This window comes from Pelophylax lessonae (assembly GCF_965119305.1).
Source record: "Pelophylax lessonae genome assembly, chromosome: 2".
Classification (NCBI taxonomy): Eukaryota; Metazoa; Chordata; class Amphibia; order Anura; family Ranidae; genus Pelophylax; species Pelophylax lessonae.
In genome coordinates, this window is record NC_138769.1 from 220,226,263 (window position 1) to 220,241,410 (window position 15,148).

The window sequence follows — 15,148 nt, forward strand, 5'->3', positions numbered from 1 at the left end:
TTTTGGAGGGACCGAGACGGATTTAGAGATAATCTGATGTAAATGGCTGTGCATCCATTTACATCCATCTATCTATAGGCTAACATTAAGCATCTACTTGACATCTACTTGACCTGGCCTTACTTATTGAAGCAGAATTGCAGCCAAACCCTTTATTTTTTTTTTTTTTTATAGTTTTTGATACACTGGGTAAGGGTCAGAACCTCCATCAGGTTTTTAATTGGTGTTTGTGTTTAATGGACAGTAACAATTGTGTCTGGGATGAGAGGAAATGAACACAAGGTCTTTCCTTGCTCTCCTAATTTTATTTTATATGTTGGTGTCCCTGTTGGATTTTTTCTCACTATCACAGTGACCACCCTCTTTAAGAATGGAGGTACAGGGATCAGTCTGAACGTGGTCCAGTGTGTTCATTTTGCTCTAAAGCTACTTCAAGCCACCATTGGAGGTAACGAGTCTATAGAACTGTCAGTGCATTCATACATGTCACATTTAATAAATCAGGCAAGCATTGCATTTTTTTTCAAATAGTTATTATCTTTGTATATAACCAAAATGCATAAAATGATCTTAAACATCTACTATGTATACAGTAATTTTACAGCAATATTAACATTTTAGTTAAATAAAAGAATAAAACTGTAGCTAGATATAAAGATAAGGCCTCAATTTACACCAAAATCAAAAAACATATTGAAACTTTATACAGTAGCAAATTACATGTTAAGGAGACAATTCCTAGAGCATTAACCGGAAAATGCAATATTTAAAAATGGCTACATCATTCAATAACAGTTCCTCGGAGCAACGGCTTTTATAATATATTGCTTAGTTTTATACAAAGCATAGCTTATAGCATTTTGCTTATTATACATTGCTTGGGTAATAAGGTTTGTCCAAGCCGACAGGTGTGTAACAGTCCCTGTGCCAGCAGGTACCACTGTGATGATCTGGGGTGGAAGGCACAATAGGCAGATCACAGCATATCTCTTGAATTGCGGATGGCACAACAAAGGACCATACTGAAGATCATACCGAAGATCTATACAAAAAAAAAAAGGAATCTATTAAATACATTTACAAATATGTGTATATATATATATATATATATATATTATAAAACACAACTACATTCTAACAGGTAAATGTTAAACCAAATACCTTATCTTTCTTAAAGAGAAGTATATATTTTTTTTAAGGATCATACTTACCTAGGTGATGCTGCATCTGTCCTCCGGCGCCTCTAACATTGAGAACCGAGCGATCAAACACAGCTGATTGCCTCGGTTCTCACAGCCCTCTGCTGTATGACCCCCCCCCCCCATGCTCACTGGAGCACTGGGCTGTGGAGGGAAGAGGAGAAGCCGGCTCAGGCTCTCAGTGGCCCACTAAGAGACTGAGCCGGGTGCCGGTCCAGGCATGTGGGCGGATCCCGACTCCATTTTTGGGATCTTGCCCCGAGCCTAGCCCGGCTCTGTGACATCCGCTGTCTGCTGAAAACAGGTCACAGGAATGCAGAAGGAAGTACAGCCAAATGAGCTTCGGCTGCACTTCTCCTTTAACCACTTCTTAACCGGAAGATTTTCCCCCTTAATGAACAGCCCATATTTTGCGATTCGGCACTGGGTTATTTTAACGGACAATTGCGCAGTCGTGTGATGCTGTACCCAAATAAAATTGATGTCCTTTTTTCCCCACAAATAGAGCTTTCTTTTAGTGTTATTTGATCACCTGTGCGATTTTTATTTTTTGCGCTATAAACAAAAAAAGAGCAACTATTTTGAAAACAAAAACAATATTTTTTACTTTCTGCTATATACCATTCCGCCCCCCAAAAATTTTAAAAATCAACATTTTTTAACATTTTAGGCCAATTTGTTTTATGCTACATATTTTTGGTAAAAAAAAAATTGTAATAAGCGTATTTTGATAGGTTTGCACAAAAGTTATCGCGTCTACTAACTACGGGAAAAATGTATGTAATTTTTATTGTTTTTTTTTGTTACTAGTATTGGTGGCGATTTGCAATTTTTTGCGGGACTGCGACATTACGGCGGACAGATCAGACCCCTGACTCACATTTTTGACACTTTTGGGGGGACCAGTGACATTACTACTGTAATCAGTGCTAAAAATATGCACTGTTATGGTAATAATGACACTGGCAGGGAAGGGGTTAACACAGTAAGTGATCAAGGGGCTAAATGTGTACCTAGGGGCCTGTTTCTAACTGGGGGGGGGGGGGGGCGGCGTGGCTTGTGAAATGATCACAGAGACCTGTGTTCCTATATTGCAGGATCACAGGCGCTCTGTGATCATTGCAGGGAGAAGAATGGTCAGGTGTGTTTACAATGTTCTCTCTCAGCGGGGAGCGATCCCTGGTGTCAGGCGGCAATCGGAGCCACCTGCCCCGTGCATCGGCATCCCCGTTGCCGAGTGGGGGTGGGAGCGCGCCGCAGGTGGTGCACTCTCGCCCCCTAACTGCAGGCGCGCGACTGACGTAGGTCTACGTCAGTTTGCGCAGGACAGCCGCACTGCCGCAGTAGTTGTTTATCAGTCCTTAATTGCAGCTTTTATTTTCCTGGCTAAAGCCTAATACACAGGATCAGAAAATCGTACGAAAAAAAAAAAAAACACTTTCAAAGCAATCATACGATAATCTGATCGTTAGTACACAGCTTTTGAGAGAGGACAGGTCGTGTGCAATTATCAGATGGGACAAACACAAAAAATTTTTCGTATGATATCAAATTGTACGATTTCCCTTTAATCAGTACAGTTTTCATCGAAAATACATTACAAATACAATACAATACGTTACATTGCTTCCAAATTTTTATTCTGTCATACACGATTTTTTGTACTTTAGTAACCTCTTAATTTTCGATATAAGTCTAGCATGCAAAAAAAAAAAAAAAGGATGATCATTTGTTCAATAACCCATCATGTGTGTGCGAGGCTTAAGAACATTTTCAGCAAGTATAGAAAAATACTCAATGATCTTGCAAGCAATGCAGAGTCCTGGCCATGTGAGATAAAAAAGGACAAATATCCTTATCTTTCTTGTGGAAACTACTAGTCCCATTAATCCAGCATGTAATGGAGATAAACTAAAGCATATAGTCCAGACTGTGTGGTAACCATGGCTCCCTCCATAGATACAGTGGAGTAATGAACGTAGACACACTGGACTGGAAGTGTGTTATTTGCAGGATTACAAAATGAAAAAAAAAGGGAAAAGGCTTGAACAAATAAAACTAATTCAAATACAAAGCAAGGACTGGTAAACTGCAATATATCTAAATGTATTTTGTGTTTGAGTCTAGGTTATTTTCAAAGGTACATATACAGTATATGGGTATGTTAATGCCTCCCAAAAGCACTGGAGAAAGTTGTCTTTGTTGTTTGTAAATCCTGTGTAAAATAGTGCAGTAAAATCCCAACTCTTATAATGATGAAAACTTGTCTTTTCCTACTAGTTGTGCCCAACTCTGTTACCAGTTGCCTCAATATTTTTGATATTGCCACTGTAAAGTGGTATGTGACAATCGAATAATTAAGCACACGCAATCATTTGATGTTTAGCACTTGTGTGAAATGCCTTTAAGTTGTTTTAGTTTGCTTAGAATTTTTGGCAGCTGAAATTGGAAAGGAAAGAAATCAGATTCCGTGGAATAACATTTTTGAATAGGTTCTAAATCAGGTAGAGCTTTGAACATTTTTTAGTGTTTTTTTCCTTAATCCGTTCACTTGTCGTTAGGTGTCTATTTCCCAAAAATGATTTGGGCAATTCACCTAGTGAATATTGGCTCAAAAGATTTGGGCCAGTATTTGATAGATTTTGTCACCCGTTTCTGTGTGCATTCGATTTTCCTATATTGGGGAAGCTATTGGGTGAATCTTGCTAAATCACTCGCTTATCTAAAGCACAGTAGAGGTTATTTTCATATTTCTGGTCACATTTTTGGGCAAATCTTCATTGCTAGTATGTGGAATAATACCAGCTATGGGCAGTGATGTCATGGGGAACTATTTCTCCAGTGTTCCCTGGGCACAGAGGTTGTAAACCGAGAAAAAATGTTTTTTTTTTTCTTTACATCCTGAAAGAGAAAGACATAATGAGCTAGTATGCATCGCATACTAGCTCATTATGAAATACTTACCTTAGAACGAGCCCCCGCCGCGCCGCTCGCTTACCTCTACCACAGGCGACACGTCCAGTCGCCCGTCTTCCGGGATCGCGGCATCCGGCCATCTGATTGGCCGGAGCCGCGGTGACGTCACTCCCGCACACGCGCGCGGGAGCCGATGGTCACGGCACGGGGCTCTGAAGGAACGGCACGATCGGCCGTTCCTTCAGAGCGCATGCGCCAGTGACGTCACTGGCTGCATGAAATGTAAATATCTCCTAAACGGTACATGTTTAGGAGATATTTACAGTACCTATAGGTAAGCCTTATCATAGGCTTACCTATAGGTGGAAGTGTCAGAGGAGGGTTTACTTCCTCTTTAAAACCATGTCAATTGTGGGGTTGGAGCAGTGAGGAAGGAAGAAAACCTGTGCTCCCCCTTCTTTTCTTTTTCCAATTCTTTATTTCCACAGTTTAACCAGTTCTGGACAGCAAGAATTTGCCCCCTTAATGACCAGGCCCTATTTTGCGATTTGGCACTGCGTTAATTTAACGGACAATTGCGCGGTCATGCAACGCTGTACCTAAATAAAATTGATGTCCTTTTTTTCCCACAAATAGAGCTTTCTTTTAGTGGTATTTGATCACCTGTGCGATTTTTATTTTTTGCGCTATAAACAAAAAAAGAGCAACAATTCTGAAAAAAAAAACAATATTTTTCACATTCTGCTATATAACACTCCCAAAAAAAATTAAAAATCAGAATTTTTTTAACATTTTAGGCCAATTTATTTTCTGCTACAGATTTTTGGTAAAAAAAATTGCAATAACCATATTTTGATTAGTTTGCGCAAAAGTTATCGCGTCTACTAACTACGGGAAAGATTTATGTCATTTTTATTTTTTTACTAGTAATGGCAGCGATCTGCAATTTTTTGAAGGACTGCGACATTGCGGTGGACAGATCGGACCCGACTGACATTTTTGACACTTTTAGGGGGACCAGTGACATTACTACAGTAATCAGTGCTAAAAATATGCACTGTTACTGTAATAATGGCACTGGCACCGAAGGGGTTAACAGTGTGGGTGATCAAGGGGTTAAATGGGTGTTTCTAACAGTGGGGGACGTGGCTTGTGAAATGATCATAGAGACCTGTGATCCTATATAGAAGGATCAGAGGGGCTCTGTGATCATTCCAGGGAGAAGAACACAGCTTCTTCAGCAGGGAATGATCGCGGGTGTCAGGCAGCAATCCGAGCTGCCTGCGCCGTGCATCGGCTTCCCCGCTGACGAGCGCTGGCCGCGCGCGCTCACCCCCTAGCTCCCTGCGCGCGACCGGCGTATACCTACAGCGGTCGTAAAGTGGTTAAGAAAGGTTGCATGTACTGGCAGTTCCACTCACAGGTGGGGCAAACTTGCACAATAAGGTAAAACAAGTGAAACAAGTATATAACATGAACAAAGAAACTGATATCGGTTTGCCAAACCAGTTTAAAGATCATGTGTAGATTAAAAACATGCCTAAATATTAATTCATAAGAAAGAGTGCACTGTAAACTAAAATTGCAGAATGAAATTTTTATTTAGTTGAGGTTTAGGGGACAGTTAACCCGGGATGATGAAATGGACTGAAGGGATAAAGGAGGAAAATGTGGTCAAAAATAGAGTTGGGAGAAGAGAGGAAAAAAGAGGAGATTTTTACATGTACAATGCCTTGAAAAAGTATTCAGACCCCTTGAAATGTTACACATTTTGACATGTTACAACCAAAAATAAATGTACTTTATTTGGATTTTATGTGATAGACTAACACTAAGTGGCATAAAATTGTGAAGTGGAAGGAAAATGATAAATGGTTTTCCAAATTTTTTACAAATAAATATCTCAAAAGTGTAGCATGCATTCGTATTCAGCGCCCTTTACTCCAATATCCCTAACTAAAATCTAGTGGAACCAATTGCTGTCGGAAGTCACATAATTAGTCAAAAGAGTCCACCTGTGTGTAAGTTAATCTCAATATATATACAGCTGTTCTGTGAAGCCCTCAGAGGTTTGTTAGATAACCTTAGTGAACAAACAGCATCATGAAGGTCAAGGAACACACCAGATCAGGGATAAAGTTGTGGATAAGTTTAAAGCAGGGTTATGTTTAAAAAAAAAAAAATATCCCAAGCTTTGAACATCTATCGGAGCACTGTTCAATTCATCATCTAACAATGGAAAGAGTATGGCACAACTGCAAACCTACCAAGACATGCCCATCCACTTAAACTGACAGGCCGGTCAAGGAGAGCAATAACCAGAAAGCAGCCAGGAGGCCCATGGTAACTCTTGAGAAGCTGCAGAGATCCACAGCTCAGGTGGGAGAATTTGTCTGCAGGTCAACTATTAGTCATGCACTCCACAAATCTGGCCTTTATGGAAGAATAGCTAGAAGAAAGCCATCATTGAAAGAAAGCCATAAGAAGTCCCATTTGCAGTTTGCAGGAAGCCATGTAGAGGACACAGCAAACATGTAGAAGAAGGTGCTCTGGTCAGATGAGAACAACATTTTACTTCTTGGCCTAAAAGCAAAATGCTATGTGTGGTGAAAAAATAACACTACACATCACCCTGAACATACAATCCCCACCATAAAACATGGTGGTGGCAGCATCATGTTGTGGAGATGCTTTTCTTCAGCAGGGACAGGGAAGCTGGTCAGAGTTGATGGGAAGATGGATGGAGCCAAATACAGGGCCATCTTTAAAGATAACCTTTTAGAGTCTGCAAAAGGCTTGAGACTGGGGCGGGGGTTCACCTTCCAGCAGGACAACGACCCTAAACATACAGCCTGAGCAACAATGGAATGGTTTAGATCAAAGCATATTCATGTGTTAGAATGTCCCAGTCAAAGCCCAGACCTAAATGCACTTGAGAATCTGTGGTAAGACTTGAAAATTGTGGTTCACAGATGCTCTCCATCCAACCTGATAGAGCTTGAGCTATTTTGCAAAGAAGAATGGGCAAAAATATCACTCTCTAGATGTGCAAAGCTGGTAGAGACATACCCAAAAAGACTTGCAGCTGTAATTGCAGTGAAAAGTGGTTCTACAAGGTATTGACTCGGGGGGGCTGAATACAAATGCATGCCACACGTTTCACATATTTATTTGTAAACATTTTTGAAAAGTATTTATCATTTTCTTTCCACTTCACAATTATGTGTCACTTTGTGTTGGTCTATCACATAAAATCCCAATAAAATACATTTACGTTTTTGGTTGTAACATGACAAAATGTAAAAAATTGCAAGGGGTATGAATACTTTTTCAAGGCACTGTATATCAATGATTTGTAGATATGATATGAGTTAAAGGTCTTAAGTTAAAATCCCCCTGGGAGGGGGTGGTGAGATGAAAAAAAAGGGTACATTAGAGAATAAACTCTCAACCTGTCAGTGCTTTCTTATAAAGGATACAGGCAGGCCTTATTGGAAGGTGTGTAGCAAGCTTTCTATCCTTCCTCAACTGTAAATCGAAAAAGCTGCTTCATAATCAGAGAAAAACCTTTATTGAATCTAGTAAAAGCAGTTTTTTTTTTTTTTTTTTTAAATTTCTGTTTTGTCTTTCAGAGAGGAGGGTCAGGTCCTCCATGTACATGATGTTATTTATTTTGGAGTACCATTGGCTAATATTGGGCAGATTGGGTTGGTTCTAGTTACATAGGATAAATGCCTTTGCTGCATTAGGAGATGGTAAAAAAAAAATGTATATTTGGATTTGAGAATAGGCATGAGGTGAAGTAAACAAGCTGCCGGATTATTTTAGCACTGCGTAAACTGCCGGCGCTATATAAATACTATATAATAATAATAATAATTTTCAAGGTAAATGTCTCTAAAATGGAAGATTACAGGTAGGATCTGGGATCAGAATTTTTGGATAATAGGGCAGTTCCACAAAATGTGTATAAAGTCCCTGAGACAAGCTTTACATCTCAAGCACCTGCCATCCGGGTCTGTATACAGTACAGTATATGCGAGCCAGTACCAAAAGGGTCCTGTACCACCTGGTCATGATTTTATAATTCAGCTCTTGAAATTTGTTTCAGATGAATGACTCTGTAACAAAAGAGAATTACATGTTCTCTTTGCTGTTCTGTGAAGGACCTTTGTAAATCCTTTCCTCATTTTTGTAGAAATGATTCTGGGGGCAGTTTAAGTTTTAAGTTTTAAAAGAACTGATGTGAAGTAGACATTGTGCATGTTTTTGGTCCTTCCGAAGAGCAAAGATCTTTAAATCTGGTCAAAGGCCTCTTAAAAGCCCCAGTATCGGACAATTAGTTTATAAAATGAGAGAGTTGAATGCAACACCAGAAGTCCAGCTCTGGTCTGACTGATCCCAGTTAGGAAAGATCTGGGATTTTCCTGGTGTCTCGCATAGAACTCACTCTGTTGAATCAAAGTATTACAAAATTGTATTGTTTCGACCAGTTAGGGTGTCCAATGGTCGGGGTCATTGGCGATGGGTAGGCTGTAATTCCTCATTTCATCAAAGGGAAAAAAGCTTTCAGCATGGATTCAATTTATGGATGATGTTTTGCCTGGCATTGAGCTGGAACCCCAGCCCACAGGGCTCCCTCAATAAGGAAGGATAGACAATCTTGTTCAATAGAAATCCATAATATGTATTGTTTATTACAATGCCGGTCCGTAATACAGCCAAAGTGTGTGGTGGTGTAATAACGGATGGGATCTGAGAAACCCATTCCCCCTTTACAATACATCTTTACAGATTCAGGAAGATGCTCTTCCTTCATCTGACCCGAAAATGCTGGATGGACGCCAGAAGATACTTTCAGATTTTACTGGAATTTGAAAAGGTAAATGCTACTTAAAGTGGTTCTAAAGGCAGAAGGTTTTTTACCTTAATGCATTCTATGCATTAAGATAAAGAAAAAAAAAAAAAACCTTCTGTGTGCAGCAGCTCCCCTCTGCCCCCCTAATACTTACCTGAACCCCATCTTGATCCAGCGATGTTGCACAAGAGACTCAGCTGTCTTGGACTCTCCCTCCTGATTGGCTGAGACACAGCAGTGAGCCAATGAGGAGAAGGAGGGAGCAGAGCCGAGCCATGGCTCCATGTCTGAATGGACACACAGAGCAGCAACTGGGCTCGGGGGCACTAGGCAGGAGGGAGAGGCCTACAGGGCCTACGAGAGACCTGAGAAGAGGATGATCTGGGCTGCTCTGTGCAAAACCACTGCACAGAGCAGGTAAGTATAACATGTTTTTATTAGTTTTAACTCCCCCTCCCCCCAAAAAAAACAAGGCTTTGGTATCACTTTAAAATAGAACAATAAAATAATCTTAAAACATGTCTGTTTTTTAATACTGCTCCCTACCTGTAGGCACCAGCGAACTAGTTAGTGGTCCAAGGGATTCCTGGAAACCAGTTCTCCTGGGAGGGTACAACCAAATTCTTGCCCCTTGTGGGAGCAGGGTAGATAGTACATAGCCCCCCCCCCCTCATGCCAGCACAACCTAGAAGCCAAGGAGCATGCAGTCTGCTATCAACGTAGCAGGGGGGCTGCATGCCTGATTTGATCTTATTATGGAAGTGCGTGTTGTACTGGGCTTGTTTGCTCTTTTGCTCTGGAAGTAGGTCATGCTGTTTTTTTGTTATTTATATATATATATACATTTTTTTCCAGGTAAGTCTATCCTGGCTCCACCAGAAAACTATACTTTTACTTTCTCCATCATCTCCATCCCTGTGCAGTAGCAGCACTCACTGGGCTGGTTCATTTGGGGAGGGAGAGGTTGCTGTTTTTTTTCCAGCATTTATATATATATATATATATATATATATATATATACACACACACACACATATATATATATATATATATATATATATATATATATATATATGTACATATATATATATATATATATATACACACACACACACACACACACATATATATATATATATATATATATATATATAAATGCTGGAAAAAAATAGCAACCTCTCCCTCCCCAAATGAACCAGCCCAGTGAGTGCTGCTACTGCACAGGGATGGAGATGATGGAGAAAGTAAAAGTATAGTTTTCTGGTGGATGCAGGATAGACTTCCCTGGAAAAAATGAATTTTACATTATCAGTATTAGGATAATACACCTATGCAGATGTATTATCCTAATACTGATAATGTACTTTAACTTCTGTTGTATAGGAAACTCAGGACAATTCTGTCACAATATATACCCCAGAAGAAGCGGTTTGATGTAACTGCGAAACATGTGGGGTGAATATCCGGTTCTTAATATCGGATGTATACAGTACTGAGGAATCCACTATGCTTCTGTATTTATCCAAATATCTTTTTTTGTTATGTGAATGTTGTTTTTAATTTTTTGTATTTATAAATTTGACATTTTTTATCTTATGGTTATGTGTCTCTATATATAAAACAGTGGTATGGTACCATTTAAAAATCCCACCAGCCCTCTGCTTCTTTCCATTCCTTCTTTCTTTCTTCTCTTTCTCCCTCCTGGAGGAATCTCATCCTACTTTACTCTGGGTTGATAGGCTCTGAGACCTGGAGCGTATCCCCTCCCCTCTTTTTTCGGTTTACTCCCAATATTCAAAAGGACAAAGGTAAGTATTTTACCACGCAGGATGGTGGAGAAATTTTTTAAAGAACTGTGTTATAGCATATGGTTGTACTTTATAGTATTGCCTTTTTTTAAACATTTGTTCTAAAATATTACTACATATTTTACAAATGCTTACCTGCTATTTAAAAGAAAATAGATTTCCTACAGTTGAATCATCTTGGGAGATAATATATACTTTATTTACTTAGAAGCCAGCTGTGTAGCTATTTTAGTGCATTTAAGAGCATGAATGGATTTATCATAATTCCCTTTAATGATTTGAAATGAGTGCACCTGTTTCTGCACTCTAGCAGCTTAACATGTTTCTATTGAATATGGAGGAATGATCTATGTAGTCACGACGCTAAAAACAAAACATGAGTGTACAAAGGAAACATTATATTGGAGTTTCTTATCAAGATGAGTGGCTGACTGCAACTTGAAGTATTAGATTACATGGATGGATTAATTGTACCCGAAATGCAATAAACTTAATCTGAATTAAAAGGCAAAAGGTTAAGTAGATGGAAGTCAGTTACTGTTTTAAGGTAAGAAAGCATTTTTGGGGACATTTTACAAGAGATGTAAGGGGTAATAAGCCCAACATTCACCAAAATCCTATTTGATCAACATTCACGTTATGTATCAAGCCAACCCGGTGAACATTCACCGATCATTTGCCCAGTAAACATGACATTAAGTCCCCGTTCACACTGGGGCGACCTGTGAGGCGACCTGGTCGCCTCACAGGTCACCGTAAGTCGCCTTCCATAGGGAAGCTGCGGACTGGTTCTAATAGGAGCGACACAAGTCGCTCCGACTTAGAAAAAGGGTCCGGAGCTTCTTTGGGGCGACCCGGAGCGACCGTCATAGACTTCAATGTTATGAAGTCCGTGCCGGCCGCTCCGAGGTCGTGGCGCGCTGCTCGCACCGCGACCTCGGAGGTCGCCCCGGGAAGTAGCGTCGCTGCTATGTGAACGGGGCCTTAGCACCAACTGTTTTCAATAGGAAAAGGTCTTTTCTGTAACATATACCTTATGTAAGAACAGAGTGAATGTTACAATCCCTGCACATTCCCCTGACATCTCCTCAAGCTCGATTTAACTAAAAAGCTTATGTATAAACCCCTGAGCTTAATGAAAAATATGTTTTTTAATCCCTTTCACTGCCAGAGCCGTTTTTGCTTTTTTTACAAATGTTTTATTATTATATTATGCAGGATTTATATAGCGACAACAGTTTTCACAGCGCTTTACAATGTTAGGGCAGACATTACAGTCACAATACAATTCAATAGAGGAGGAATATGTGGGCCTTTCTCTATATTTTAGGCCTGAAGATTACACAAAACCCCCAAACATTATATGTTTTCTAAAAGCAGGGATCTCCAAACTATGACCCTCCATCTATTGAAACAGCTACAGAACTACACATCCCATGGCATTGTAAAACTCTGACATTCACAGACATGACGAGGCATGATGGGAACTGTAGTTCCTGAACAACTGGAGGACCATAGTTTGGAGAACCCTGCCCTAGAGAATAAAATAGTGGTAATTCCAATTTTTTATATCACTTGATATTATTCGCAAAGGTCTAGGAAACACAACATTTCTGAAAAAAAACACACAAAAGTGAATTTTTTGGCAAACAAATTCATAAACTACCCACATTTTAGGTAAAATATAAGGCCTCATGCACACTGGATGTTATCAAAATGTCAGTAGAAAGCTGTAGCTGTAGAAGGAGTTTTCCAGCTTTTTTGCAGTAGCATTTTTCAGCTTTTTTTCAGCTGTAGCGTTTTTTAGCAAAATTATATTCCCCACAAAAGCTTATGGCTCAAAGACGTTGATAAAAGCAGGATTCTGGCGTTTTTCAGCGTTTTTAAGCTTTAATCAGAGTTAGAGCATTTTTACAGCTGAAAAATGCCTCTTAAAACCCACTGGTTCTGGGGTATTTTTCCAGCCAGAAAACGCCCCTGCCAAAAACTGCTGATAACAGCCTATGTGTGCATGGACACATAAGATAACATGCTGGGAAGTTTACTGGCTGTAGAAAAAAACGTCTAACGCCAAAAACAGCAGCTGTAAAAACGTCCAGTGTGCATGAGGCCTTGAAGATGAGGTTGCACCGAGTAAATATTTACCCAACATGTCAAACCTTAAAGTGGCAGTAAACCCTCCTATCCTTTGAAGCCATAGAAGCTACTATCTTGGCCTCTCTTTAATCTGCAACAGCCATAGGGCTGCACATGCGATCTGTTATGAAACAAGCCATTAGAGGGTTTAACAGTTTGGTTGAGAGCACAACCAATCTGACAGCTTGAATTTCCAGCACGTACCTGTACGTCGGCTCGGATAAGTGGATGTACTGGGATGATGCCTGCAGCTGCAGGCATCATCCCAGTACTGTTCTTTAGAGACGGTGGTAGGCTTTCAGAAGATAACAGCTGGCCAGAATCCCAGTGAGCGGGAGGGGAAATTCTCCCCCTCCCTCCACGTTCCGTGGCTCTGCCTGGGTCTCCTGTCCCACCAGGAGACCCGAGCAACCAGCCAGCACATCCGCCAGCTGGTTGGAGTCTGGACCAAAGCGGGATTCAGCTTTGATCGGGTCTCCGCTGTAATAACCCGGAAGCGGCATCATGACGCCCCTTCCGGTTGACTCGGTGGCTAACGGCGCTGAATTTAAAAAACTGTCAGTATTCAAAAAAAATGCAGATTTCAGCATTTTAACCACTTAAGCCCCAGAAGATTTTACCCCCTTCCTGACCAGGGCCTATTTTGCGATTCGGCACTGCGTGACTTTACCGGACAATTGCGCGGTCGTGTGACGCTGTACCCAAATGAAATTGACGTCCTTTTTTTCCCACAAAGAGAGCTTTCTTTTGGTAGTATTTGATCACCTGTGCGAGATTTTTTGATCATGCGCTATAAACAAAAAAAGAGCGACAATTTTGAAAAAATAAGAATATTTTTCACATTTTTTTATATGAAATTCCCCCCAAAAAAATGTAAAAATCAAAATTTTTTAACATTTTAGGCCAATTTGTTTTCTGCTACATATGTTTGGTAAAACAAAAAATCACAAAAAGCGTATTTTGATTGGTTTGCGCAAAAGTTATTGCGTTTACTAACTAAGGGAAAGATTTTTGTAATTTTTGTTGTTTTTTTTTTTAAACAAGTAATGGCGGCGATCTGCGATTTTTTTTTTTGCGGGACTGCGACATTGCGGCGGACAGATCAGACCCTTGACTGACATTTTTGACACTTTTGGGGGTACCAGTGACATTACTACAGTAATCAGTGCTATACATATGCACTATTACTGTAAAAATGACACTGGCAGGGAAGGGGTTAACTTTATTTGAGAAGGAGGGGTTAAGTGTGTCCCTAGGGGAGTTCTTCTTACTGTTATTGGATGTGGCTGTGTGTGTAACTACAGAGAAATACGATCCTGCATAGCAGGACCGTATGATCTCTGCACTTACACAGGGGAGAATGACAGGCAGCTTTGTTTACATTAGCCGCCTGCCTTTCTCCCGCTGTACCGGACGATCGCGAGTGAGCAGCGGACATCGGGCCCGCCGCTCACACGCGCGGGGGGGTCCGCGAACGAGCAGGGGCGGGAGCGCGTCTCCGGCGGCGCGCGCTCGCCCCCTAGAGCCTCACAGGCTAGTGACGTAGTACTACGTCACTTTGCCTTTGAGGGGCTGACTGCCGACGTAAATAGTAGTGCGGCAGTCGGCAAGTGGTTAAATACTTTGAAGTACAGTGAAGGGGTCTGGGGTCTTTTACACCCCTGATCCCTCCATAAAGAGTACCTGCCACTGCCTATTACTGTCACAAGGGATGTTTACATCCCTTGTGACAGCAATAAAAATTATCAGATTTTGTTTTCTTTTTTAAAAAAAAATTGCTAAAAATAAAAAAATTCAATAAAATAAATAGGCAAAAAAATAAAAATTCAAAGTGACCCCGTCACCGTGAGCTTGAGCACGAAAGAAAATGCATACGTAAGTCGCTCCCGCGCATGAAAACGGTGTTCAAACCACACATGTGAGGTATCGCCGCGATCGCCAGAGTGAGAGCAATCATTTTAAAAAAAGACCCATGCTGTAACTCTAAATTGGAAATTTTTTTAAAACATCGCCTATGGAGATTTTTAAGTACCGTAGATTTGTCGCCATTACACGAGTGTGCGCAATTTTAAACTGTAACATGTATTTACCGCAACATGTATGTACCGTAACATGTATTTACTCGGCATGACATCATCTTTCACAATAAAAAAAAAAATTGCACTAACTTTACTGTTTCGTTTTTTAAATGCAGTGAAATGTACAAACCCAATTTCAAAAAAGTTGGGACA

The 15,148-nt window shown here is 40.4% G+C and overlaps 1 protein-coding gene across 2 annotated transcripts in view; it reads right to left on the reverse strand.

The window, feature by feature from the left end:
- Nucleotides 1–453: 453 nt before the first annotated feature.
- TSPAN2 (tetraspanin 2) overlaps nucleotides 454–15,148 on the reverse strand; it is a 267,748-nt gene continuing 253,053 nt past the window's right edge. For both annotated transcript variants that reach the window (XM_082247207.1, XM_082247208.1), the window contains one exon: nucleotides 454–1,042. In XM_082247207.1, the coding sequence (XP_082103333.1) occupies nucleotides 977–1,042 (66 nt within the window). In that variant the 3' untranslated portion in view covers nucleotides 454–976. The remainder of the gene's footprint in view (nucleotides 1,043–15,148) is intronic.